Below are 26,553 nucleotides of genomic sequence, written 5' to 3'. Positions count from 1 at the left end.
GTGTTTGTTCCTTTGGTCTAAGACTTTGGAGCATGTAGCAAACAATACGAAGAAGATAGTCTTGTCAATGACTAAGAGCTGGTTTTGCTAGAATGAAGAAGACTTTGAAAGATAAGTGAAAGGAACTGGGGCTGTGGAAGGGAAGTTGAGTAGATTGATGAAGAAAGACCCTTAAGGTACAAAGTGGTTGATGTAGAGGTTCTGTAGTTAACCAGAGGCTGAATTTATTATTGTAGTGAAAATTATGTTCTTAAATGTGCCCCTACATGAACCAGCAGTGATGTTTCTCTTAAATCTCTGCCTTCATTATTCATTCTCAGTGTTTCTCTTTTACCTGCAGCTGTTTTACATTAACCACATTTCTAAAGATTGCTTCTGTTTTTTTTATTCAGGAGATGCACATAAAATAATACCACCCTTATGAGCTTAATTAGATGAGATCTTCTTCAGCCTTGCTCTTTTCTTATGCCATTTCCTTTACATCTTTGTTGAGGGAATTTGAGAGATATCTAAGTAAATAACATTCTGGTCTCTCAGACTGACTGTTCAGGACAAACAACAACTACTACTTTTTTTTTCTTCTTTTTTTGGTGATTTGATATATTTAAATATTGTAAAATCATTACCGATTACTATCATAACCTTAGCAAGCAGCTGCATGATACAGCATCATGGCCATTTCTTTATTGTGGCAAAAACATTAGAGACCTACTCTGTCAGCATCTTTCAAGAATATAATTTAACACTGTTACTGTAATTACCCTGATGTGCATTACATCTCCAGAACTTAATCATTTTATCAGTAACTGGATTTTTTTTTCTTTCTTGGAGGGATTAATGGTTTACAGCCAACAGTAAAATACTGTAGTTGTACATGTGTAACATCTCTCATTTTTCCACTGGAAATTTTTACTCTATGATCTATATATCTCCTCACTGCTTTCACTACTTCTAGTTCTTGGTAACTGACATTTAATCATTGCTTCTATTGAAATTGGCCTTTTAGATTCCACATCAAAGGTCTCTTTCTGGCTTATTTAACTTAGTATAGCATCTTCTAGGTCCACAAATGTCACAGAAAGCTGGTCTTCCTTCTTACGGGACAAATCATGGTTCAGTGTGTGTACACACATATATACGCATATACACATATATAGTTTCACCTTTTCCTTCCTGTCAGGGTTATTGCTGGGGCTCAGTACCTGCTGGTGAATCCACTGTTCAATGTGGCCATCTTTCCTTTTTTTTTTTTCTTTCTGTTTTTGTTTGCTTGTTTACTAGATAGGAAATTGAGAGGGGAGAGAGAGATAAAGAGAAAAAGAGGCCCCCTGCATGCCTGCTTCCCTGCTTGTGATGCTTCCCCTCTCCAGGTGGAGGTGGAGAGCAGGAGCTTGAAACCAGGCCTCGAACATGATAATGTATGTGTTCAAAAGGTTTCACTGTTGCCTGACCCTCTCACATTTTTATTTATTTATTTTTAAATTTTATTTTCCCTTTTGTTGCCCTTGTTGTCTTTTGTTGTTGTTGTTGTAGTTATTATTGTTATCATTATTGATGTCATCGTTGTTGGATAGGACAGAGAGAAATGGAGAGAGGAGGGGAAGACAGAGAGGGGGAGAGAAAGACAGACACCTGCAGACCTGCTTCACCACCTGTGAAGCGACTCCCCTGCAGGTGGGGAGCCGGGGCCTCAACCGGGATCCTTAGACCGGTCCTTGTGCTTTGCACCACGTGCACTTAACCCGCTGCTCTACTGCCTGACTCCCTTATTTATTTACTTATTTATTTATTTGTTTTATACCTATCTATTGCCAGAAATAAACAAAGTGTTTCTTTATCTTGGCTACAGTGAGTGATACAGTGTGGGATTCAATTTACTAGTTACTGGATTTTTTTTTTAAAAAACAAACTGCTATTTGCCTTCTTTTCTCCTCACCGAAGCATGCTTGTAAGAAATTCCTGTAATTATACTAATTTTCAGGTCATTACAAATTGACTCCACTTTTTCCTGTAGTTATTTTAGTTGTAATAGATTTATTGGAATGTTTCCATGTTAAGTTACCATGCATTAGGACCCAGGTTCACGATCACAGTGCCCACTAGGAGGGGAAACTTTGCCAGTGGTGAAGCAGTGCTGCAGGTACCCCTCTTTCTCTTTTCCACTGAAGAGTCCTCTTCTTCTCAATTTCTCTCTGTCTCTGTCAACACAAAGAATAAAAATGGCCACCAAGAACAATGACTTCTTGGTGTAGGCACTGAGTTCCAGCAGTAACCCTGGTGAATAAAATAAGTAAGTAAGTAAATATATCTTTTGGCATCCTTGATAAAATGTCAGAGAATTGGGAGTTGGGCGGTAGCGCAGCAGGTTAAGTGCAGGAGGCACAAAGCACAAGGACTGGCAAAAGGATCCTGGTTCGAGCCCTGGCTCCCCACTTGCAGGGGAGTCACTTCACAGGTGGTAAAGTAGGTCTGCAGGTGTCTTTCTCTCCCCTTCTGGGTCTTCCCCTCCTCTCTCCTTTTCTCTCTGTCCAACCCAACAATGACGACATCAATAACAACAATAATTACTACAACAATAAAACAACAAGGGCAACAAAAGGGAATGAACAAATATTTTTTATATAACATAAAATGTCAGAGAATAATTAACAATGTAAGGTGAAATGGATCAGTGTGGCAGGGTGACTTATTGAAAGATCTTTCTTAGTTTGGCCATACTGTTGGTATAAGGTATAAATGTGGCAGTTGTTAAAATATCAGCTTAGACTCTTTTAAAGTTTTATAATTTAAGTTCCCTATCCACACAAACAGGAGTTGCAAATTATGTGTATATATAGTGTCAGGTAACTGTGAAGTTCATTAGGAAAGCACTGACTGAAAATCAGGCATCCACTTCTACACTTAGAAACTGTGTTTTCTTGTTTCCCGAGAACTATCATCTTGTGATGAAAAAAAGTCATCAACTAAATAGCATTATTAGTGAACATCAACAACTGGATTAGTTTGAAATTAGAATGGGATGCCTCCATTTTTCTTCTTTTCTCTCAGAGTTGCTTTAATCTTTGGTGGTTCCATACATATTTTAGAATTACTTGTTCTATTTCACTGAAATGTCATTGGGATTTTGAAAGGAATTGCCTTGTATCTATGAACTACTTTAGATAAGATGCTCATTTTAGAAATGGTTTATTTATTTATTTTGCCTCTAGGGTTATCTCTGACTGGGGCTCAGTGCTAGCACTATGAACCTACTGCTTCTGGCAGCCAATTTTTTTTTTCCATTGTATTGGATAAGACAGAAAGAATTGAGAGAGGAGGGGGGAGATAGAAAGGGAAAAAAAATACACCTGCAGACCTGCTTCACCACTTGTGAAGCAACTGCCCTGTAGGTGGGGAGCTGGGGGCTCAAACCGGGATCCTTGTGCAGGTGCTTGCACTTAGTACTATGTGCGTTTAACCGGATGCACTACCGCCCAGCCCTCAGAAGTGTTTGTTCTTCTAATCCAGAAGCACAGGATATTCTTCCATTTCTTTATGTCTTGTTTTATTTCTACTTAAAATACCTTGCAGTTTACATTGGAAAAGCGTATCACATCCATTGTTAGGTTTACTACAGGGTGTTTTTATCTTTATTGGCACAATTATAAGTGGGACTGGTTTTTTTTTTTTTATTCCCTCTACTGTGATTCATTATTTATACATAATAGAGTTTGCCTACTGCCATTTTATTGAATTTACTGATTGTTTCTACTAGCCTTTTGGTGTTTGTAGGGTTTTTGGTGCCTCTTATCATGTCACCTGCAAGTAGTGTTTGCTTAATTTATTTTTAACTTCAATTTCTTTAATATATTTTTCTTGTCTAATTGCTTTGACCAAGATTTTTATTTATTTTTTAATATTTATTATTGGATAGAGACACGGAGAAATTGAAAAGGGAGATAAAGCGGGAAAGAGATAAAGACACTTCACCTATTGTGAAGCTTTCTCCCTGCAGGTGGGGACCAGGGGCTTGAACCTGGGTCCTTGTGCACTGTAATGTGTGTACTTAACCAGTTGCATCACCACCTGGCCCTTTGATCAAGGTATTTAGTACTATGGTGAACAGTAGTGGTGATCTTTGCCTTATTTCAGATTTTACCGAATGTTTTTCACCATTGAGTATGATGTTAACTATGGATTTGTCATTTTGTTATACTGAAATTTATTCCTTCTGTTTCCAACTTATTATGGGTTTTATCATATGAATTGTTGAATCTTGTCAATTTATTTTTTTCCACCATGGATTTTTGTCAGGGCTTCATGCCTGTGTGATTCCACTGTGCCCCAGGGATTTTACTTTTTCTTTCAGTCAAGATGAGGAGGGGGTATAGGACAGGGAGAGACACCATGGCACAGGGAGAGAATACCTTGCTTATAAAGCGTCTCCTTGTGCATAGTGTTTCCCATGTGGTAGCCAGAGACTCAAATCCAGCTCCTCACACATGACAAAGTGTGTGCACTCATGGGAAAGCTATCTCTTGGCCCCATATTGTCAAGTGATTTTCATTCCATCTATTAATATGGTCGTGTGATTTTTATCTTTTTTCCTATTGATGTATATATACTACACTGATTAATTCATAAATGTCAAACCTTCATCCATGGGGTAAATCCCACTTGGTTTTGATGGATTGTTCTCTTGATGGGTTGTTGGATTCAGTCTGTCAATATTTTGTGGAAAATTTTGCATCAGTATTTGGTTGAGTGATGTGTGTGTGTATTGTGGTTCCTCTTATACACATTTATGGGTATGAAAGTATGCCCTTGGATTTTAAAATATTATAATCAAGTGCTAGATCAATTAAAAGAGATACTAAAAAGGAAGGAAAGGAAGAAAGGGAGAAAGAGAGAAAGAAAGAAAGAAAGAAAGAAAGAAAGAAAGAAAGAAAGAAAGGAAGGAAGAAAGAAAGGAAGAAAGAAAGAAAGAAATGTAGGTAGATAGATAGATAAAGGGGTAGGAGTGAGGGGAACTGAACTGATGGTGAACTTCGGGGCTGGCTATCTGAATGGAAGTTATGAACTCCTGGGGTGACTTATTTAGGGAAGACCACCAATTTCTGTCCTGATAGAGCAGATCTAGACAAATTAGATTTGGTGATTTATTTAATTTCTAATTTACTACAGGATTATTGTATATGTATGATAGCAAATTGAATAAGTAGGTCTTTAAGGCTATGTGTATGAAATTCATAAATTTGGCTAACACCACCAGTAACATTCTTTTCTTTGGGGTGATAATATGCAGTTAGATCCTGAAGCAACATAGTTTCTGGATTTTTTTGCAGACTACTTTTAGAGGAATATGGCCAAAAAAATCAGATCTAACCTTTACTTCAATGTGGTTATTCAGTTATGCAGTTGCATGACATTAAGGATCTCTTTAGCTGTTTGTAATGCATGTGGTATCACAGATATTGAATCATAGATTCTAGGGAAGACAGTGGAAATATGTGGTGCTAATAGACTTTTTAGGTGAGCATTATGAGAGGGCAAATTTAATTGTAGGTATATAGATTTTTAAACCATCCTTTTTTTTTTCTCTCTCCCCTACCTCCTCTCCTTCCTTCCTTTATTTATTTCCTTCTCTCTCTCTTTTTCTTTCTTTCCTTATTTCTTTTTGTTTTCCCTTCCCACCAGGGTATTACCCTCTTGCCACCAGGGTATTATTGCTGGAGCTTAATTCCTACACAACTCCTCTGCTACTGGTAACTACATTTTATAAAGGGGCAAAGACAGAGAGAGAGAGGGAAAGTAAGACAGAGACATTGAGAAATACCTTCAGCACTACTCTACCATTGAAGCTCTCTACCACCACAAATGGGGTCCAGAGACTTAAATCTGGGTCCTCTTACCCGGTAATATGTCTGCTTTACTCGGCGAGCTTTACTCGGCGAGCTCCCATCCATCCCCCTGGCTTGCTTTAAATTCATTTGCTTTTTTTTTTTTTTTCCGCTGTTGGCATAGGTGAGATATAATTATTCCAGATAATTGTTTTTTTTTTCTCCCACAATTTTATTAAGTGTTAAAGTGAAAAAAAATCTGTTTTTTTTTTTCTTTTTGGAGTAGTTCATAAGAAAGAAGAGGAATTAATTTACACGGGTTGGTGTGAGGATGTAGTATGATTATGCTGGAAAGGCTATAAAAAGAAAATATCCAGAGCTTGTAAAAAAAAAAATTGAAAGAGGTCACTGCTAGAGCAGATGGATAAAGCAGAATTGTCTGATCCTTCAGTAGATACTGAGCTAAATATTAGGGTTGACATGTAGATAGCTAGGGAAGCTTAGAAATCATCAAATATTATTGACTGTAGTTCCCAATAGGAAAGTTTATAGTTTTACAATGATAAAAAAAAAAAAAGGGAGAAAAAGAAGAATGGTAGATATAATTGCAGACAAGTCCTAGTTACCCTCTAGGAGTTTTCTGTGCTTCATTCTTTGAGATGTTCCCTCCTTTATAACCAGAAAGTGTTTTTTTTTAAGCGACACATATTAAATACTGTTCAAAACATCCTAAAATTAAATAAAATGAACTATCACTTTTAGGATCACTGAAAAATTAGTCCACCTTAGTTGCTTGCTATTTTCTTTTTTTTCTTTTTATTTGTTTATTTTCCCTTTTGTTGCCCTTGTTGTTTTTGTTGTTGTCGTTATTGATGTTGTCTTTGTTGGATAGGACAGAGAGAAATGGAGAGAGGAAGGGAAGACAGAGAGGGGGAGAGAAAGATAGACACCTGATTCACCACCTGTGAAGCGACTCCCCTGCAGGTGGGAAACCGAGGGCTCAAACTGGGATCCTGATGTGTCGCTTGCTACTTTCAATGAGTTCTGGTAATTGTTATGATATAGAAGATAATTTGTGGAGTTGGGTGGTAGTGCGGCGGGTTAAGCGCCCCTGACACAAAGCGTAAGGATCCCGGTTCTAGCCCGGCAGAGGAGTCGCTTCACAGGTGTCTATCTTTCTCTCCCCTTCTCTGTCTTCCCCTCCTCTCTCCATTTCTCTCTGTCCTATCCAACAATGACGACATCAATAACAACATCCTTATGCCTGCCGGTCCTTGTGCTTTGCACCACCTGCGCTTAACCCGCTGCGCTACAGCCCGACACCCAAATAAATATTTTTTAAAAGTGAATTTAAAGAAGATTTTTGAAGGTAGAAGTAATGCACATGAAAATAATACTAATTAGGGGACTGAGAGGTGGTGCTCCTGGTTAAATGAACATAGTAATATGCATAAAGCCCTGAGTTTGAGCCCTCACTCCCCACCCTCAGCACTTCCTAAGTGGTGAAGCAGGTCTGCATATCTTTCTCTCTCCCTCTCTGTCTCTACCTTCCCTCTCAGTTTCTCTCTGTCCTAATAAATAAAATAGAAAAAGAAAAAAAGAAATAAAAGAAAAAATGGTCACCCGGAGCAGTGGATTTGTCGTGCTGGCACTGAGCCCTAGCAGTAACCTTGGAGACAAAAAGAAAAAGAGAGAGAGAGAGAGAGAGAGAGAGAGAGAGAGGAGAACGGAAGAAAGGGAAAGAATATGTGGTCCGGGAGGTGGCTCAGTGGATAAAGCACTGGACTCTCAAGCACAAGGTCCTGAGTTTGATCCCTGGCAGCACATGTACCAGAGTGATGTCTAGTTGTTTCTCTCTCTCTTTTCCTATCCCTCTCATCGATAAATAAATAATTAAAGAAAAGAAAAGAATACTAATTATAGATAAAATTAGACCACTAGCATTAGGAATTTGATTCTCTTCCTTACTATGAAAAAATTTTAAGGGAAAATTGTATATATCTATTAAAGAACAAATGAGAATTATAAAGAAAACAACTCTTATTTAAAACCGTGCTTACAATTTAAATTATAAGATCTTGACTTTACTTTTTGCCACCAGGGTTAGCAATGGGCTTCAGTATCTGCACAACTCTACCACTCACAATGGCCCTTTTTTTTTTTTCTCCCTTTCTTTCTTCTTAGTTTAAAATATACAGAGAGAAGTTGAGAGGTAGAGAAAGGGGAAGTGGGCAAGGTGGTAGCACACCTGGTTGAGTGCACATGTTATAATGTGCAAGGACCCAGGTTCAAGTCCCTGGTCCCCACCTGCAGGGGGGGAAGCTTCACGAGTGGTGAAACAGTGCTGCAGGTGTCTCTCTGTCTCTCTCTCTCCCTCTATATCTCCCCACTCCCTCTCAATTTCTCTCTGTCTATATCAAGAATAAATAAATATTAAACAGATTAAAAGAGAGAGAAAGGGGGAGAAAGAAAAACAGGTACCTAAAGAGCTATTTTATCACTTATAAAACTTCCCATTTACAGTTGAGGAGAGGGGGCTTGAACCCAGGATCTAGTGCACAGAACTGAATGTACCACCACCAAGCCCTTGATCTTAATTTTAAAAATGATTTAGAGCCGTTGAGTAGATAATCTAGCTGGACACTTGCCTTGTCATGCATGTTGCCGAGGTTCAAACACCCAGCATACCACATTGGAATGCTATGACGCTGGCAGAAAATTATGATCTTATGGTGTCTCCTCTGTCTCTGTTTATCTCTTTTCTCTTTCCCTTAAACTTTTAGCCCAAAGTGGTAAAAATCACACATTTTCAAGGCCCCATAGACACCAAAAGACAGATAAACAAAATTTTTAGAGACATTTATTTTTATGACAGAGAGGGAAAAGAGAAAAAGAGATCAGAACACTGCTCAGCTATAGCAAATGGTGATGGTGGGAATCAAACCTGGACCCCTGGGCATGTAAATCTCCCCAAATTATCTTCTATGTCATAACAATTACCAGAACTCATTGAAAATAGCAAGTGACACGTAAGGATCCCAGTTTGAGCCCCCAGTTCCCCACCTACAGGGGAGTCGCTTCACAGGTGGTGAATCAGGTCAACAGGTGTTGTAAAATGTAAATCCTTTGCTGTAGTCCACTGAGATATCTTCCCAGACCATGATCTTCCTTTGTAAGATTGATAATTGAATTTAAAAATCTGAATTAAAGTGTGGGGGTAGATAGCATAATGGTTATGCAAAGAGACTCTCATGCCTGAGGCTCCATAGTCCCAGGTTCAGTCCCCCACACCACCATAAGCCAGAGCTGAGCAGTACTCTGGCTAAAAAAAAAAAAAAAAAAATCTGAATTAAGAACAGATATCTAATATCTGGAGCATTCAGATTCAGCCATCTCATTTGAATTATGGAGATAATTCTCTCTTTAACATTTGTGATAGGGCACAGAAATCTAAAGCAATCTACTATGTATAGAAGAGCCTAATTAAAAATAACTTTTATTAGTGTTCAGGTTTTAAAAAAAAGAGTAGTTTAAATGTGTACAGCTCATGACTGTTTTATTGAACTTTTCTTTCTTTCTTTTTTTTTTTTTGATAGAGAAATTGAGAGGAGGGTGACACAGAGAGGAAGAGAGACACCTTCAGCACTGATCCACTACTCAAAAAAGCACACAGGTGGTAGTTGGGGGTTTGAACCTGGGTCCTTGCACATGGCAACCTGAGTACTCTACCTGAATTTTATTTTATTTTTTTTTATGTTGGGATGAAAGTGCTCTGCTTATGGCTATTTTTTTTTGCCTTTTTTATTATTAGTGATTTAGTAATGATCAACAAGATAACAAGATTGTGGGATAAGAGGGGTACATTCTTATACAATTCCCAGCACTAGAGTTCTGTATCTCATCCCCTCCCATTGGAAGCTTCCCTGTTCTTCATCCTTCTGGGAGTATGGACCAAAGATCTTCATGGAGTGCAGAAAGTGGGAGGACTGGCTTCTCTAATTGCTTCTCTGCTGGACATAGGCATTGACAGGTCAATCCATACTCCCAACCTGTTTCTATCTTTCCTTAGTGGGGTAGGGTTCTGGGGAGGTGGGGTTCCAGGACACATTAGTGAGGTCATCTGCCCAGGGAAGTCAGGTTGGCATCATGGTAGTGTCTGCAACTTGGTCACTGAAGAGCATCAAGACACAAAGCAGAACAAATTGTTTAATAATCAGGAACTTAAAGGTGAGAATATAGCAGACGAGATTTGGGGTCTTCATGTTGGAAGAAGCTAGGAAGTCTATTTTAGATATATTCCAAGGGGCCCATGACTTTACTAATTTTGCCTAAGCCCGACAGCTAACATGCAAATAGGCTGAAAGTATTGTCTGGGATGATGGTGTAAAAGTTGAGAGTAGGACTAGAAAACTGGATCAGGGCAGAGAGTAGTTCCCAAATATGGGACGAATATGTATATAAATACCTTTAACTGTAAACCCCATATCTATTCATATTTAACACAGGAGCCTGTGTTATGTAACCTCTGCATTCTTGTCAGTCTGAACTGGAATTCTCTGGTCTTAGCTAGGAACATTCTAGGCTGCACTCATTTCAGGACCATTTCAGTCTACCTTGAGTAGCAGAGTATGTTGACCCAGCCTTCCTTCGGAGCGTGGAACGATTTCTACTATTGTATGTTGAGGGCAATGTCCTGTGGAAGCCCACAAGAGGCTTTATGATATTGTTTCTGATGGAGATGACCAGTGATGGTGGAGAGAGGGATATGTTACAGGTGTAGGCCCATCATATCTTTGCAGAAATCCCAGGATTCCCTGACTAGGGCCCTGGATAATGGGGTGACCTGCTAGTGACCAAAAGAGCCATCATTAAAATGTGTCAGTCTCTTGCCTTTATCCAGATAAAGTAGTCCTTATCTGACATGGTTAGATTTAGAGTGATTGGGAGAAGTGAAATAGGAAGCAGGTGAGGAGGGTATCTAGGTCTAAGTAGAAAATATTTGATTAAGTACTTTATGGTATCTTTTTTTTTTGTGGGGAGGGGATTCTTTCTACTTACTTGCTGTGCTGATTGAGCAGCTTATGACTATCAACTGATACTACTTATTCCTTTATAATTTTTGAAAATTTGAAATTGAGAAGCATTACACATACCTAGAACAGGAGTTCATACAAATTGATTAGTTTTCTAAAATGTGTACAAAAAATCATTATCTAGAAAGTCAATCTTGTTGCTAGCAAATAACCCGACTTTTTAAGAGAAAAAAAAGTTTCGAGCTGAGACTGGAAAACTGAGAACAAACCTTAAAGTAGGGAAAAGGTTTATGAGGACACAAAGTTTTTTTGTTTGTTTGTCTGTCTCTGGGAATGGAATTGAATTATTGACTAGTTGATGTGAAAATGATTGAAGATGTGACAGAGTCCTACACATTAACTCTTGAGAAGTTTCTCAAAATCCTCACTCATTGACTTGAGTTGTAGGAGAATTAAGCAGTAAGTAATTTGAATGGAGTTATGAGATACAGTGCAGAAAGGACTGTGTCTTAATACTCTAAGAAACTGAACATCTTAAAGAAGGTGCACAGTTAGTTTCTAGAAGGACAATGATGAAACAATGATGAAAAGAAATACAAGAAATACTGAGTACTGCATCACAGGCTTCTTGAAACCTCAGAGAAGTACAGGAGAGAGGTCAAAATGACCTAAAAAAGAACACAAAGTGGTTTAAAAATAGTTCCTTGGTGCTAAATATCTTTGGAGTTAGAACAAAGAAGATGCAGGTGCATATGAGGCTATGTTGATACCTGAGAAAAAACAGTATACCCCAGTGTATCATGATGAAACAAGATAAGCTGCAGATGTATAAGGACAGGACAGATGTGAACCTCATGCCCTTTTCCTCCCTATACTCAGGGCTCCATTTTAACAGAGAAAGTAGTGTTAGTGGTAATTTGTTTCAATCCCCACTGGTGAATGGAGTCTCCTATTCTGGGCAATGGGAATAACTAAATGTGTGACACCTGCCACTCACAGGTGAGTAGTTTATTGGTCACGTCCACCCACAGTCTTGGGGGAGAAGGACACCATGGCAATGAACTTGAAACTTGGAATCAAAGTGAACAACCAGGGCTGTGGGAGACAGGCTTTGTAGTAGTTAGTCAGCAGAGTGCTTTCTGGTTCGTGTGGGAGAATATGACTGACTTGCTGGAAGAAAATTCCACCTACAGCAAAAGAAATGGAATCCGTCACCATTCAAAAGTTATCTGAAGGGCTGGGGGAGATAACATAATGGCTAAGCAAAACCAAACCAACCAACCAAACAAACCTCTCATACATGAGGCTCTGAGGTTCCAGGTTCAATTCCTGGTGCCACCATAAGTCAGAGTGGAGCAGTGCTCTGGCTGAAAAACAAACCAACAAAAATGAGTAGAAATTGAGCCTGTTCCCTTTGGAAAAGCAGTTTGCTTGTCTAAGGGGCCTTGCCTGTGATAGCCGAGCATGAGAGGAGCTTAAATTATTGGAGGTTTGTTATATTAGATGTGAAGAGAACTGAGTGACATTGGTATAGGGAGCACTATACTATTCCCAGAGCATAGGGTGAATATTCTGCTTAGTGAGTTTTTTCGAGATGCCTTTTCAACTTCTCAAGTAAATTGGCTACTTAGGATTGACTGCCTGGAGCCGAGGAGGAGATGAAAATTTATTTGAATGCCTCAATTGAGAGCCCAGCATTGGTCCACTACAAGTAGTGTCTAGACGTGCTGTTGTACAAATAGAACTAATTGTTGGTTGACTAAGTGTTATGACTTGAATGGAAACCATATGACCCATGACCACAAGATTAACCCTTTGATGTATTGGTAGGCATCAGTACTGAGCAGATAGGCTCATTGGCCATGGGTTTTGCATTTGGAGAGAAGTTAAGTACGAAATGCTCCTTCCTACCCCCCACCCTTTTTTTTTTTTTTTCATCAGCCCCTGTTCCACGGGTCACTATGGATGTGTGCAACAACGACCAGGAAAACAGAAGCACAGGAGAGGCGCAAGGTCACTACACTTGCATGAACAACAACAACCAAGATGCCATGCTTAATTATTTGCAGGGCGGCGACCAATTTCCTTCTCAAAATCTTCGTAAAAGGGTTGTTGCTCTGTCCCACAGGTGCACAGTTGCAAACAGCATCTGCACAGGGACACGATGATTATCACTAGGATAAAGAGAGCTATCCTGGCCCTTGATAAGCAGAACAGAAGCACTGATTTGGTTAAGGCACTGTACTGCCCCTGTGTTGATAGGTTGGAGCCTCAGAGATCACCTGTCAAACACAGACTAAGCCTCATAGCACCAATTCACTCCAAGTATAATCCAATAAACATGTTGGTCTGGAAGACAAGAGCACCGTGAAGTACAAAGAGAGAGAGCTGGACAATAGTGCCCTCACTAGAGCGTACACATTGATATGTACCTGGAGCAGGGTTCAAACTCCAGCTCCCAACTGCAGATGGAAAGCTTCACAAGTGGAACTTTTCTGTTAACTTCTCATCCCCTCTCTTCTCTACTTCTCTTCGTCTTTTTCAGAAAAGTGTAAAGAGAGGGCAGAGGTTAGATAGCATAATGGTTATGCAAAGAGATTCTCACGCTGGGGGCTGGGCAGTAGCACAGCGGGTTAAACACACGTGGTGTAAAGCGCAAGGACCACAGGGTCCCGGTTCAAGCCCCCAGCTCCCCACCTGCAGGAGGGTCGCTTTGCAAGCGGTGAAGCAGGTCTGCAGATGTCTATCTTTCTCTCCTCCCCCCTCTGTCTTCCCTTCCTCTCTCCATTTTGCTCTGTCCTATCCAACAACAGCAACAAGGGCAACAAAATGGGGAAAATAACCTCCAGGAGCAGTGGATTTGAAGTACTGGCACCGAGCCCCAGCAATAACCCTAGAGGCAAAAAAAAAAAAAGGCTCCAAAGTCCCAGGTTTAATTGCCCGCACCACCATAAACCAGAGCTGAGCAGTGCTCTGGTTAAATAAATAAATAATAGAGTATAAAGAGAGGACAGTGGCTACCAAAGATAACAGAGTACCACATAGGACCTAGCTCAAGCTAATGTACAGTTAGTGATTCCAAAAGACAACAAAATATCACATAGAACATAGATCAAGCTAGCCTACAATTTGTGGTTTCACCTCAAACTTTCATCACATCCCATAACCAGTTAATGAAGCACAGTTCCTTAGAGTCAACCAGGTATCCTTGGCTATATTTGGTCATGCCATACAATTTATGCAGTGAATAATTGGGGTTTAGTTTGTTTGCTTTTTGCCTGACGAGGGTCATCATTGGAACTCGGTGCCTGTACAGCTCCACTGCTCCCAGTGGCAACTCTTTCTTCCTTCCTTCCTTCCTTCCTTCCTTCCTTCCTTCCTTCCTTCCTTCCTTCCTTTCTTTCTTTCTTTCTTTCTTTCTTTCTCTCTTCCTTCCTTTCTTCCTCTCTCTCTTTTTCTATTTTTTATTGGATAGAGATACAAATTGAGGGGGGATAGAGAGGGAGAGAGACAGAGACACACTTGTAGCCCTGCTTCACCACTCGTGAAGGGACCAGGGATTTGAACCTGGGTCCTTGTGCACTGTAATGTGAGTACTCTATCAAGTGTGCCACTACCTGGCTCCTTCATTTTCTCTAGAGAGCTAGAGAATGAAGGAGAAACGCTGCTGCACCGCAACACTGCTTGTGACACTTTTTCTTTGCAGGCACTCCCATATGGTGACCCAGAACTCCCATATGGTAGTGGGTGCATTTTACTGGACGAGTGACCTGCTGGCCCACACCAACAATAGTTTCTGTTGTCTTTTATTTACCTCCTGGTGAATGAAAGACTCTTGCCCTAGGGATACAGAAGTGGTTATACACAAAACAGTTGGCACTGGACAGATACCATCGATATCAGTTTATCTGTCATGTATGCTCATAGTCCAAGGCAAAGAACACTGCAAGCCATTCAGGTTTACATGGGGATTGTACTTAATCCTTAGAGTGTACAACCAAGGACTGTGGGAGGCAGATTTTATAGTAACATGATGGTGTGGTGTCTTCTGTTTCCCACATGTGAATGTCATTTACTTGTTTGAGTCAATGTGTGGGCTGGCAACAAACAACAAACAAAATCACCAAACCAAAAACAGAATGACTGCTGAGGAATAAGCAGGGACTAGCTGGTCCATTCTATAGTAAGATCACTTCGAAGGGTACTTTATTCATGGGAACAGAGTATGGAGGGAAATTTACAGTTAGATCATTTAATATTCTGACAATTTCATCAAATGTCATGGAACTATGGACTATCATCTATCAGTCCTTAAACTCATACCCCATCAAGGAAGGGTCCTGTGGATGATCATGAATTGGTTGGACAATAATTGCTGAAAGAATGAATTTTAATGTGGAAGAGAATGATTTTACGGTGAGTCACAGGAAGATTATTATTATTATTTTGCTATGGAAAAAAATTAGGATATGTGAGTTAAATTAGTTCTATTAATAATGTACACATTACTGCACATTTTTGTGACTGACTGAAATGAGCATCTTGTATATTGAAATGAATAAAACTTAATTCAGAGGGCCAGATGGTGGCACACGTATTACAATGAGCAAGGATCCAGGTTTGAGCCCCTGGTCTCCATCTGTTGGAGGAAAGCTTTGTGAGTGGTGGAGTGGGGGAAAGCAGTGCTGCAGGTGTCTCTGCATCTCTCTCACCCCCCTCCCCTCTTTATTTCAGGCTGTATCCAATAAAGATAATAAAAATGTTTTTTAAAAAACTTACTCTAGAACTTATTTTTCTGCTACTATGGAATACTTAATGTCCTTTGGATAAAAGCAAAGCCAAGGCTACAACATTCTGAAATGTATTTTCAAGACCTTTTTTTTTTTTTTGCCACCAATATTTATTGTTGGGACTCAATACCTGCACATCTCCACTGCTCTCAATGGCCAATATTTTGTCTTTTTTCATAGAAAGGAAGAGACAGAAAAAAATAGAGAGGGGAGAAAGTCAAAGGAAGGAGGAGCTACACTGGAACACCACTCCAGTGCTCATGATGCTCTCCCTGCAGACACATGTGGAAACTCAAGACTCTCTATATGAACATCTATACTGACAGTTCAGAGAATGCTTCATGAGTCCAGAACAATGAGAAATCATGAGTCTAGAACAGGATGAATTTTACACAACAGAAGCTTCCCTATGTTCCTCAGTACCTCACAACCAATGGCTGTTCTATTCTCTTTTTCTAATTGGCTTATTTTTACTAGCTAGAGACAGAACTTGAGAGGAGAGGGGGTTTTAATAAGTGTGAGAGACAGAGAGACACCTGCAGCTTTACCACTCGTGAAGCTTTCTCTTTTCAGATGGGGACCAGAGGCTTGAACCAAGGACCTTTCATATTGTAATGTGTGTGCTTAACCAGGTTCACTACCATCTGGCCTGTGTCATAGTCTATGCTCAAGGATAGGTCGTAAATTATAAAAAAAAAATCTCATTTCAATTGATTCAGGAAATGTGAAATAATATCATACATCTTTTCAGATCACAATACAACAAAATGGGACCAGAAAATGTATAATAAAAAAATTCAAAAACATTTACACAGTTTGTTATTATGTAACTTCTGGATTGATAAAGAAATTAAAGAAGAAATAAAAAGTTCCTGAAAACAAACAGATATGAAGACACAAGCTATCGGAACCTAACACTGCAAAAACACTACTAAAAGGGACATTTATAGCAATTCAAGCTCATCTCAGGAAACAAAAAATCTCAAACAGATGATCTAACTTTCCACTTCAAGGAACTGGAAGAATAGTTGAAATCCTGAGTAAATAAAGGAAGGACATAATAAAAATTGGAGCTGAAATAAGTGAAATAGAAACAAAAAAAGGTAGCACAAAAGATCAGTTGAACCAAGAATTGGTTGACTTGTTAAACAAAAATGATAAGCCCATGATGAAGTTCATTAAGATAAAAACATCAGAAAATCTTAAGAATTCTAATTGAATTGGAAGTGAAAAAGGAGCTATTACAGAGAATAGCACAGATATATAAAGGCTCATACGAAGCATCTACCAACAACTTTATGCCATTAAATTGTAGAACTCTGAGAAGAAATGGATAAACTCTCAGTCTCATACACTCGCCTTAGATGAAATCAGGTGGAAGTGGAAAGCCTGAATATAAAATTTTCAAGCCAGGAAATTGAACCAGTAATAAAAAAAGATTTTTAAAAATCCCCCTGAGTGCTAGCAATCTTTTCCTCTCAAGCTGTTCCAAACTGTTCTATTGGAAAAAAAAAAAAAAAGGAATTCTTCCCAAACACTTTGTTATTTTATTTTTTATTTTATTTTATTTTATTTTATTTTATTTTATTCTATTTTTGCCTCCAGGGTTATTGCTGGGGCTGGGTGCCTGCACCAGGAATCCACTGCTCCTGGAGGCTATTTTTTTCCTTTTGTTGCCCTTGTTTCATCTTTGTTGTGGTTATTATTATTGTTGTTGTTGTTATTGTTGTCATTGTTGTTGGACAGAACAGAGAGAAATGGAGAGGAGGGGAAGACAGGGAGAGAGAGAGAGAGAGAGACAGACACTTGCAGACCAGCTTCATCGCTTGTGAGGAGCCTGCAGGTGGGGAGCCAAAGGCTGGAACCGGGAACTGGGATCCTTACTCCGTTCTTAGCCCTTTGCGCCATGTGCACTTAACCCGCTGTGCTACTGCTCCCCACCACAACACTTTTTATGAGACCTGTATTAGCCTGATAAACAAAGTTGACAGAGATATTGCCAAAAAAAAAAAGAAAAGGAAGCTACATATCAATAACTGAAATGAACATACATACAGAGATCTTCAAGAAAATCTTAATTATATACACATTAAAAGGGTCCTACATCATGACCAAGTGGAAGTCTTTCTGGGGATGCAAGGATTTGTTCTACATACCGAAATTAATTAATATAATACACATCAAGAAAATGAAAGAATTGTATGATCAGGAGTGGGCCATACATGGCTCAGTGTGTAAAGTGTACCCTTTGCCATGCAAAAACACCTAGGTTTGAGCCTCTGGTAGCACATAGGACTACCATGCATGGCACTGGGCGAAGTTTATGAATGATGGAACAGTGCTGTGGTATCTTCCCTTCTCTGTCACTTCATCTAAAGTTGTGGAATTATACAGGTGGGTAGAAAATATATCATATCAATAGAAGCAGAGAATGCACTTGAAAGATTCATCATTCATGACAAAGGCTCTGGACAAAATGGGAATGGAGGTAACATCTTAAAACAAATAGTAAAGACTATAGCTGACCTATAGCCAACATTATACTCTTCCCTCTTCCTCTCCTCCTGTCCCCCTTCCTCTCCCTCCCCCTCCCCTTCTCCCTCTCCCTATCTCTCTCTTTCTTCCTTTCACCATCAGTGTTAATACTCAGTACCTACATGACCACTACTCAGAATTGTAATGTATACAAAATAATTTTGTGAAAATATAATGGTATCATAGATAATATATAAAAAATAATTCTTTTAAAAATATTTATGGCCTGAGGAGACAGCATAATGGTTATACAAAAGAATAGAGCCTGAGACTCTAATGTCCTAGGTTCTAGCCCCAGAACTACCATAAGCCAGAGCTGAGCAATATATATATATATATATATATATATATATATGATAATATATAATATGTATTTCCAAAAATACACATGCATATATATGTGCACACACACACATATATACATATATATATATATATTTGTGTATATGGAAATTTATGTACAACAGAGAAAGGAGAGAGAGTAGGAGGGCAAAGTAACAATTGAAGCACCGTTCTGCATATACAAAGCTAGGGATGAAAGCAAGGATCACTGTGTCACTTTGAGAGCCACAGGAAAAAAAATATTAAATGATTCATGTTGGAATATTCTGATGTGAAACATCAAATTATCAGCTATTTATTTTCATGTGGTTGAACAAAATTTGTATGTGTGCATTGAGAGTTTACATTTAGCAAATTTAACAATTATCAGATCTAGTGGAGATTACATATTGTTTCATCGACAAGATGAAAATATTTATATGCCAAATTATTGGGTAGCCACTACAAATCCAGTCCAGTTATTTAATGTCCTAGAATCTTGGCAAGTATCATCTGTTTTTCCATAATTGACAATTTGCTCATCAATAGCCAGTTTTTGGTGCTACTAGTCACAGTTCCACAATCACATCAATAGTTAACACCCTCGGTCACCCATAGACATACCTGTCTTCAATGTTTCTGTTTAATTCTCTTTATCATGATTGATCATATCTGATAGTGTAAGTTCTCAGACTTTATAACGAGCCTTCAGTTTTGATAGTCACTCTTCCCTTTTTTCAGGAAAAAAAAACTATTGGTGTGTTTCATTTACATAAAAATTTTGTAATCAGTTAATCGCTCCTATTATAGTGGATATATGTACAATACTTGCCTTTTTAATAGCTGCACAATGCTGTCTTTTACACCAGTTTCTATTTTTAGACAGTGTATCCTATATAGATGATTATTATATGGCTTAGAAATTTCCATGGTTCCCTAGCAGGCATTTGTTTTCTTTGTGACTTAGGTTCTAGTTTTTTTCTTCCTCTTGTGTTGCCCTTGTTTTTTATTGTTGTTGTAATTACTATTGCTATTGTCATCATTGTTGGATAGGACAGAGAGAAATGTAGAGAGGAGGGGAAGACAGAAAGGGGGAGAGAAAGATAGACACCTGCAGACCTGTTTCACAGCTTGTGAAGCTGTTCCTCTGCAGGTGGGGAGCCGGGGGGCTCGAACCAGAATCCTTACGCCAGTCCTTGCGCTTCGTGCCATGTGCACTTAACCCACTGCGCTACTGCCCGACTCCCTAGGTTCTAGTTTTATGATCACGCTCCAACCCATTTTTCCAACTCCAAGTGTTATAGCATTACACTATGTTCAGATGTTTTCTTTACCTTTCTTTAGGACAGCCTTTTATACTTCCATCTGTACATGCAGATTAAGATATTTCTGACTCTGTCCTTTCATGTCCTTCTTACCTAATTTATTTCCTCCCAAATGCAAAAGTCAAACGCGCGTCCTTCAGCTTCTTTGAATTGCCTAACTCCAAAATTCAGTAACTGTTTTTCATCTATATTCCGGTGACATCTTGTACCACCTATTTGAATATACATATGTGGACTTCTCCTTTTTTTCCTTATTTATTTCTTTTTGACAAAGATAGAACTTGAGACACAAGGTGAAGATAGGAAGAGAAAGAATTGTAGCACTATCTCACTGCTCCTTAGTTCTCCTGCGAGTGAGGGACCCGTGTCTTGAACCCTTGTCTTTGCACATGATGATATGTGTGCACTTACCAGGTGCACTACCACTTGCCCCCCACCCCCGACTTCTACTTTTACATTTGTCTTAATGTGGTTGTATTTCGTATGTGTAGTCCTTGCACATAGTGACATGCATACTCCATCATATCACCACCACCCGGTCTCATGAAGTGTGTAGTATTGTCTGACAGTGTTTCTCTAGAACCTGAGGCTGAATGAAGTAGAAGTATAGTTGATAATAGCCATTGGTGTTCATTCTACAAATACTTATGAAATGTAGTAGAATAAGCAATAAGTGACAGATAAAAATGGATTCTGGTCTTGCCTCTGAACTGCTTTAGCCAAACTATTTTATTTCTTTCAATCTCAGTTTCTTCACCTTTGAAATGAAGGTAGTAATGGCTGTGCCACGATGTAGAATCACATCATCTTAGTTTCATTTAAGTGAATTAAAACTGAGTTTGGGGGCTGAGTGCTGGCACAGCTGGGTGAGTGCATGTGTTACAATGTGCAAAGACCTGGGTTCAAGCTCCCGGTCCCCACCTGCAGGGGGAAAGCTTTGCAAGTGGTGAAGCAGGGCTGCAGGTGTCTCTCTGTCTGTCTCCCACTCTATTTCCCCCTTCCCCCTTGATTTCTGGCTGTCTCTAGCCAATGAATAAAGATAATAAAAAAAAATTAAAAGAAAAATCTAAGTTCAATACATGTTTATGGTATTTTTTATCTTAGAAAACTTAACAAACAATACAATTCAAAGACGATAACAGATCACTTATTGGTCATTTATCATAACACCATTCAGAAAAACAACTGGTTTTGAGTAAGTCCCTTACTAGGTATTTCTCTACATATTTTTTATTTAAATAAGTCTTTTAAAATTATTAATTTGGATATATACAGAGAAATTGAGAGAAAAAGGCAAGGTAGAGGGATCTCCAAGAAAGAAAGACACCAGCAGCACTGCTTCAGCACTGTTGAAGCTTCCCCATGTAGGTGGGGACTGGGGGCTTGAACCCAGGTCCTTACACATAGTTACATGTGCAATCTATACTGATACTTCCTGAAAAATTTCTCTCTCTCTCTGTCTCTCTCTGTCTGTGTGTGTGTGTGTGTGTGTGTGTGTGTGTGTGTGTGTGTGTGTGTGTGTATGTGTATGGTGTCCCATTCATGCATGAGTTTACCACTCCTGGCTAACTTTTTTCATTCAAATAGGTACATGAAAAGTTCACCTCTAGGGAGACACTGATGAACAGTTCAATATGTGGTTTATGCTGACAGGTAAAAGATCTGGTACAGACATTGAAGAAAGGGAGGGAGGAGACCATAAGATGTGTATTGGGGGGATGTAAATTAGTTTTGTAAATGCTATCTTAAAAGAACACCAACTTTCTGGAGTGTTTCTTTATTCACTCAATATCAGACTATACCTATAATCACAGCAGTACCCTAGTTTTAACAAGATAGTTATGCTCATGATAATTATCAGTAGCTTCTAATGACTTGTTATGACTAATATGTAAACAAATAATTTCATGTGTGTGTTTGTTAATCAAGTAAATTAATATATGCCATATTGTTTCCAAAGAAGTCAAAACAAGGACATTATAATAATCTTGCTTCTGAAAACTGTAAAAACATATGAGGAGTTAAGTATCTTGATGGAAATCATAAGTCTATCAGAAAGGAAGGCAGGATTTGATTTCAGGAGTGATTATATTTAAGCAGTTAGCCATTCCATGGTGTATATAGAGTGAGTAACAAAGTTGAGGACTAATTCAAGTGCTGTCATCCCAAATGGGGAGTTAATAGAGCTCAGTAAGTTTGTTTTTTGGCTTTGAAATCTTCACTTGTACTAAGTTTTCATCTGAGCATATGCAAACCTAAGTTACTTAAAGAAGTTTTGGAAAGAATCTAAAAACATTCTCAGTACAGAGATGGGTGATAAAATGGGACATATAGCTTTTAATTCAAAGCAATTATATAGGAATCAAGAGACTGCTTACCAAGTGGGACATTCACCCTGCCATACACATGGTCCAGTTTGACCAGGAGACAGGTGAAATTACAGATATGTGAGATTCTCAGGCTCCAACACAAAACAAAACAAAGACACAAGTGTATACACATACACACACACACACACAACACACACTACTTAAGGGAATGAACCAAGAATTCATGCTTAATAATAGTGCTGAGCAGCCTCCCTGGACAATTTTTTTCATTCTTTTCATTTTAGAGAGAGGAGAGACACTACAGTACTGTACCATCAAGTACAGAGCTCCCCTAGATGCTTCCATCTGGTGTTGAGACTTAAACCCAGGGGCTCCCATGCAATAAAGCATTGCACTAGTCCCTAAAATTGTTTACTACAAAATACAAGGCCATATTAAAAATATTATGTTAGTTTACCATTACATTATATATGAGCATAAAACAAGTTGCCCAAAATTCTTTTCAATATATATATAACTTCCCAAAGTAGTTGTTTTGAAGAATCTGTTTAGTATTTTAATGTATATCTTTTGTTTACTAGAAAACAATGTTTGTTCTATTATTGTATCATGCTGCATTTTTTAAAAGACAGATAAGCGTATGCACTTAAAAAATTGTATGCAACAAGGCATGTAGTTCAAAGTGACCTTGCCTAAGATGCTTCTTTAAATTAGCTTTATATATTGGAAGGATAATTAGGGAACTAATTTTGAAACTATATTTCATTGCATATACCAGAAGAACCCAAAGTCATTTCTCTTGTGACCATATGAGTCATAGTTAAAACTTCCTCTTCTTGGGAGTCACTTCACAAGCAGTGAAGCAGGTCTCCCTCTCTGTCTTCCCCCTCCTCTCTCCATTTCTCTCTGTCCTATCCAACAACAATAATAACTACAACAATAAAACAAGGGCAACAAAAGGGAATAAATATTAAAAATCTTTAAATAAAAAAAACCAAAAAAAAACTTCCTCTTCTTGTCTCTGTACTGATGTCATTATCAAAGCCACTTAACATTTTAAACCACTGTTCTCTATAAAAGGGAAACCCTTCTCTCAGGCTTTTCATTTAACCACCCTCCCCACTTCCCACAGCTGTATTTGCTTTGAGTTAGGAAGAGTAAGAGAGAAGCACACAGTGCAAACCTGAAAGTAGTGTCATTTTATCACTAATGCCTATTCAATTCTTGGATTTCTGTGAACTTGGAGAGCTTGTGCCTCTTGAAATCTGGAGAGTGTTTTGTCTTTAAAAGTCATTTTGAAAAGGTAAAGTTGAAAAGTAGATGATCTGTTTCACCTTTCTCCAGAATTGTGTTACTCATTCTCAGTTCCCCACTGTGTATGTTTCCTAGGAAATTTGGTCCCTTTTTCTCTTTTGGAAGTAATCCATTTTCTGTGCATGTAAAGGTGGGGGTTAGTGGGGGAGGAGGGGGAATTCCTGGCAGACAACCACTCCCAGTTTGACAGTTTTGGCAGAACTCCTTACTTATTGTGCCAAATCCCACAATAACTAGCATGTCGTAGTTGCTTGTACCAAATCTATTTTTCTTTCTCCTTTTCTCTCTCTCTCTTTCTCTCCTTTCCTTCCTTCCTTCCTTCCTTCCTTCCTTCCTTCCTTCCTTCCTTCCTTCCTTCCTTCCTTCCGTCCCACTAGGGTTATGCCTAAGGCTGGATCTCTGCATGACATCACCACTCCAAGAAGCCATATGCTTCCTTTAACATAAAGGTTAAAAGGCAGATAGAAAGGAAGAGTGAGAGAGAGACAGAAAGAAAAAAACACTGTATCACTGCTTCACTGCTCAGAAAACTTTCCCATGTAGGGACTCCTGTGACCAGGACTCAAACCTGAATCTTCTTCACCCGCACACTCTATCGGGCCATCTTGTTTTCCACTAAATATTTCTTTAGAGAGTCAGATTACCTCAAAATAAGAATCTACCCATGTTTAAATCAAAAACTGGAAAAAATAATTGAGAAAGAAGTCTAAAACATTTATGATTTGAGGTGAAGTAGGAGAAAAATAATGAAAATGGTTTCTTCTGATCCATTCAGATATGATCCTCTCAAATGTAATCACTTAAAAAGGTGAAAATGAAGGGGTAGGAAGTGAAAGGCCAAAGTTATGGAAGATACACAATAGTCTGCTGTGATTTAGAACCATTGTTAATGATGCTATCTAAAGAAAAAATGAAAATACTAATTTTACATTATACACACACATACCATTTAAAGTGATGGACTGATAAAAAGGGAAATAAAAAGGGAAAGAGCAGGTGACATAATAATGGCAGAAATAGTGCTTTGTGAACTTGGGAAACACTGACACAAATTAGTTGTGTTTTGTGAGCGCATCATCTAATTGCTGAAATCATGTCAATGAGATAGACTAAAAAGAGGACGATGGATACTGAATGATTTCATTTATAGGTAGAACTTAAGAAACAAGGGGAGGAGAGGGACAGCACAGGTGATACTTGAACTAGGCTAGGCATGGTTTGTTGTACCAAACCAACGATCTCTGGGGGAAGAAGAAAGAGATAGGAGTCAGTAAAGAGGGTGTTGGGGTCTTGCTGCAGGATAGGGTGGAAAGGATCTAAGTTGGGGGAGGGAGAATCTTATAGATGTCAAGAGGATGAGAAATTATACCCACGTGTCAACACCTATACTATAAACCATCACTCCAAAATGAAAATAATTTAAGAACTTGCAATAATGAGAAATCTTTATTGGTGTCTTTAGAAGGCTTCAGGATATTAGAGGAAATGTTATGTCAGACTAAATCCCTACAGTCCTCTCTGGAGTGTATATATTAAATTTTTCTAGCAGAAACAAAAGGGTGTAGGATGTCCAGTTAAGCACACATACATCCCAGTCAAGGGAGTTATGTAGTTTATTGTCAGAAATATCCTTTTTTGTCAGTCCATGATATTATTCTAAATGTTTCTACTTTGATATATCAGATGTTACTATGCTAAAAGGATATTCATTCAGATGTGTGCATTATTTTATCTGAAAGATTATAAGGAATATAATTTGATTTTTTATATATAATTTTAAATTATATATAATTTAATTTTCATTTTTTATCTTTTTTTTTTTGGCCTCCAGGGTTATCACTGGGGCTCAGTGCCTGCACTACAAATCCACTGCTCCTGGAGGCCATTTTTCCCATTTTGTTGCCCTTGATGTTGTTATTGTTATTGTTGTTGGATAAGACAGAGAGCAGTCGAGAGAGGAGGAGAACCCCCCACCCCCACTGCAGATGGGGAGCCAGGGGCTCAAACTGGCATCCTTAGGCTGGTCCTTGTGCTTTGAGCCATGTGCATTTAACCCATTGCCTGGCCCCCATTATTTTGAATTTTATAGACTGAAGATATTAAAAATTCTTTATGACAATATTAACTGCTATGTGCCTGCCAATATATGTTGAAAGGTCAGTTTATATCATATCAAATAAGAACCTAGCCATAAAAAAGTATGTGTGTGAGGGGCCACAGTGTGTTGTGGTGCACCTGGTTGAGCGCACATGCTACAGTGCACAAGGACCCAGGTTCAAGCCCTCAGTTTCCACCTGCAGGGGAAAGCTTTGCGAGTGGTGAAGCAGGTCTGCAGGTGTCTCTCTGTGTCTTTCCCTTTCTAGCTTCCCTCCTCCTCCTCAATTTCTGGCTGTCTCTATCCAATAAATAAATAAAGATAATTTTTAAAATTTCCTGTGGTCTGGGAGGTGTAGCAGTGGATAAAGCATTGGATTCTCAACCATGAGGTCCTGAGTTTGATCCCTGGTAGCACATGTGATGTCTGGTTCTTTCTCTCCTCCTATCTCTCTCATGAATAAATAAATAAATAAACAAATACATAAAATATTTTTTAAAATTTCCCTCCACAAACCTACTATTAAAAAAAAAAGTGTGTGTATCTGGATCAAGGGAGATAACATAGTGGTTATGCAAAAAGTCTTCCATGCCTGAGGCTCAAATACCCCAAATTCAGTCCCTAGCACCACTGTAAGCCAGAGCTTAGCAGCGTTCTGGTAGGTTGGTCTATCTATCATCTGTCTGTATACCTGTCTCTATCATCTATCATCTTTCTGTACCTCTCTCATTAAAATAAATAAATTAAAAAAAACTGTGTCAACACGTAAAGGGTGTAATTAAAATCGGAGAATTAATAAAGCATTAGCCCATAGGACTCAATAAGCAAGAGGTTCAAGGTTCAGTTCCCAGCACTGCATAACACCAAAGACCAGTAATGCTATAGTCTGGGTCTCTCTCTCTCTCCTCCCACTCTCTCCTTCTCAAAGAAATTTTAGAATTCATAGGCAACAATTATTCTTTCACCTTCTTTGGAAAAGGGTTGTATGTCC

The 26,553-nt window shown here is 38.7% G+C and overlaps 1 protein-coding gene across 4 annotated transcripts in view; it reads left to right on the top strand.

The window, feature by feature from the left end:
* The window catches only part of PKIB (cAMP-dependent protein kinase inhibitor beta), a 130,448-nt gene that overhangs the window by 90,227 nt on the left and 13,668 nt on the right, over positions 1-26,553 (top strand). For 2 of the 4 annotated variants that reach the window (XM_016187339.2, XM_060190528.1), the window contains exon 4: positions 12,794-12,865. The exons of the other annotated variants lie outside the window; for them this stretch is intronic. In XM_016187339.2, coding sequence (XP_016042825.1) covers positions 12,814-12,865 — 52 coding nt within the window. In that variant the 5' untranslated portion in view covers positions 12,794-12,813. The remainder of the gene's footprint in view (positions 1-12,793; positions 12,866-26,553) is intronic. 4 annotated transcript variants of the gene reach the window in all.

This window comes from Erinaceus europaeus, chromosome 4 (genome assembly GCF_950295315.1).
Source record: "Erinaceus europaeus chromosome 4, mEriEur2.1, whole genome shotgun sequence".
Classification (NCBI taxonomy): domain Eukaryota; kingdom Metazoa; phylum Chordata; class Mammalia; order Eulipotyphla; family Erinaceidae; genus Erinaceus; species Erinaceus europaeus.
Note: the sequence above shows the minus strand (reverse complement) of the source record. Positions and strands in the feature narration are given on the sequence as shown.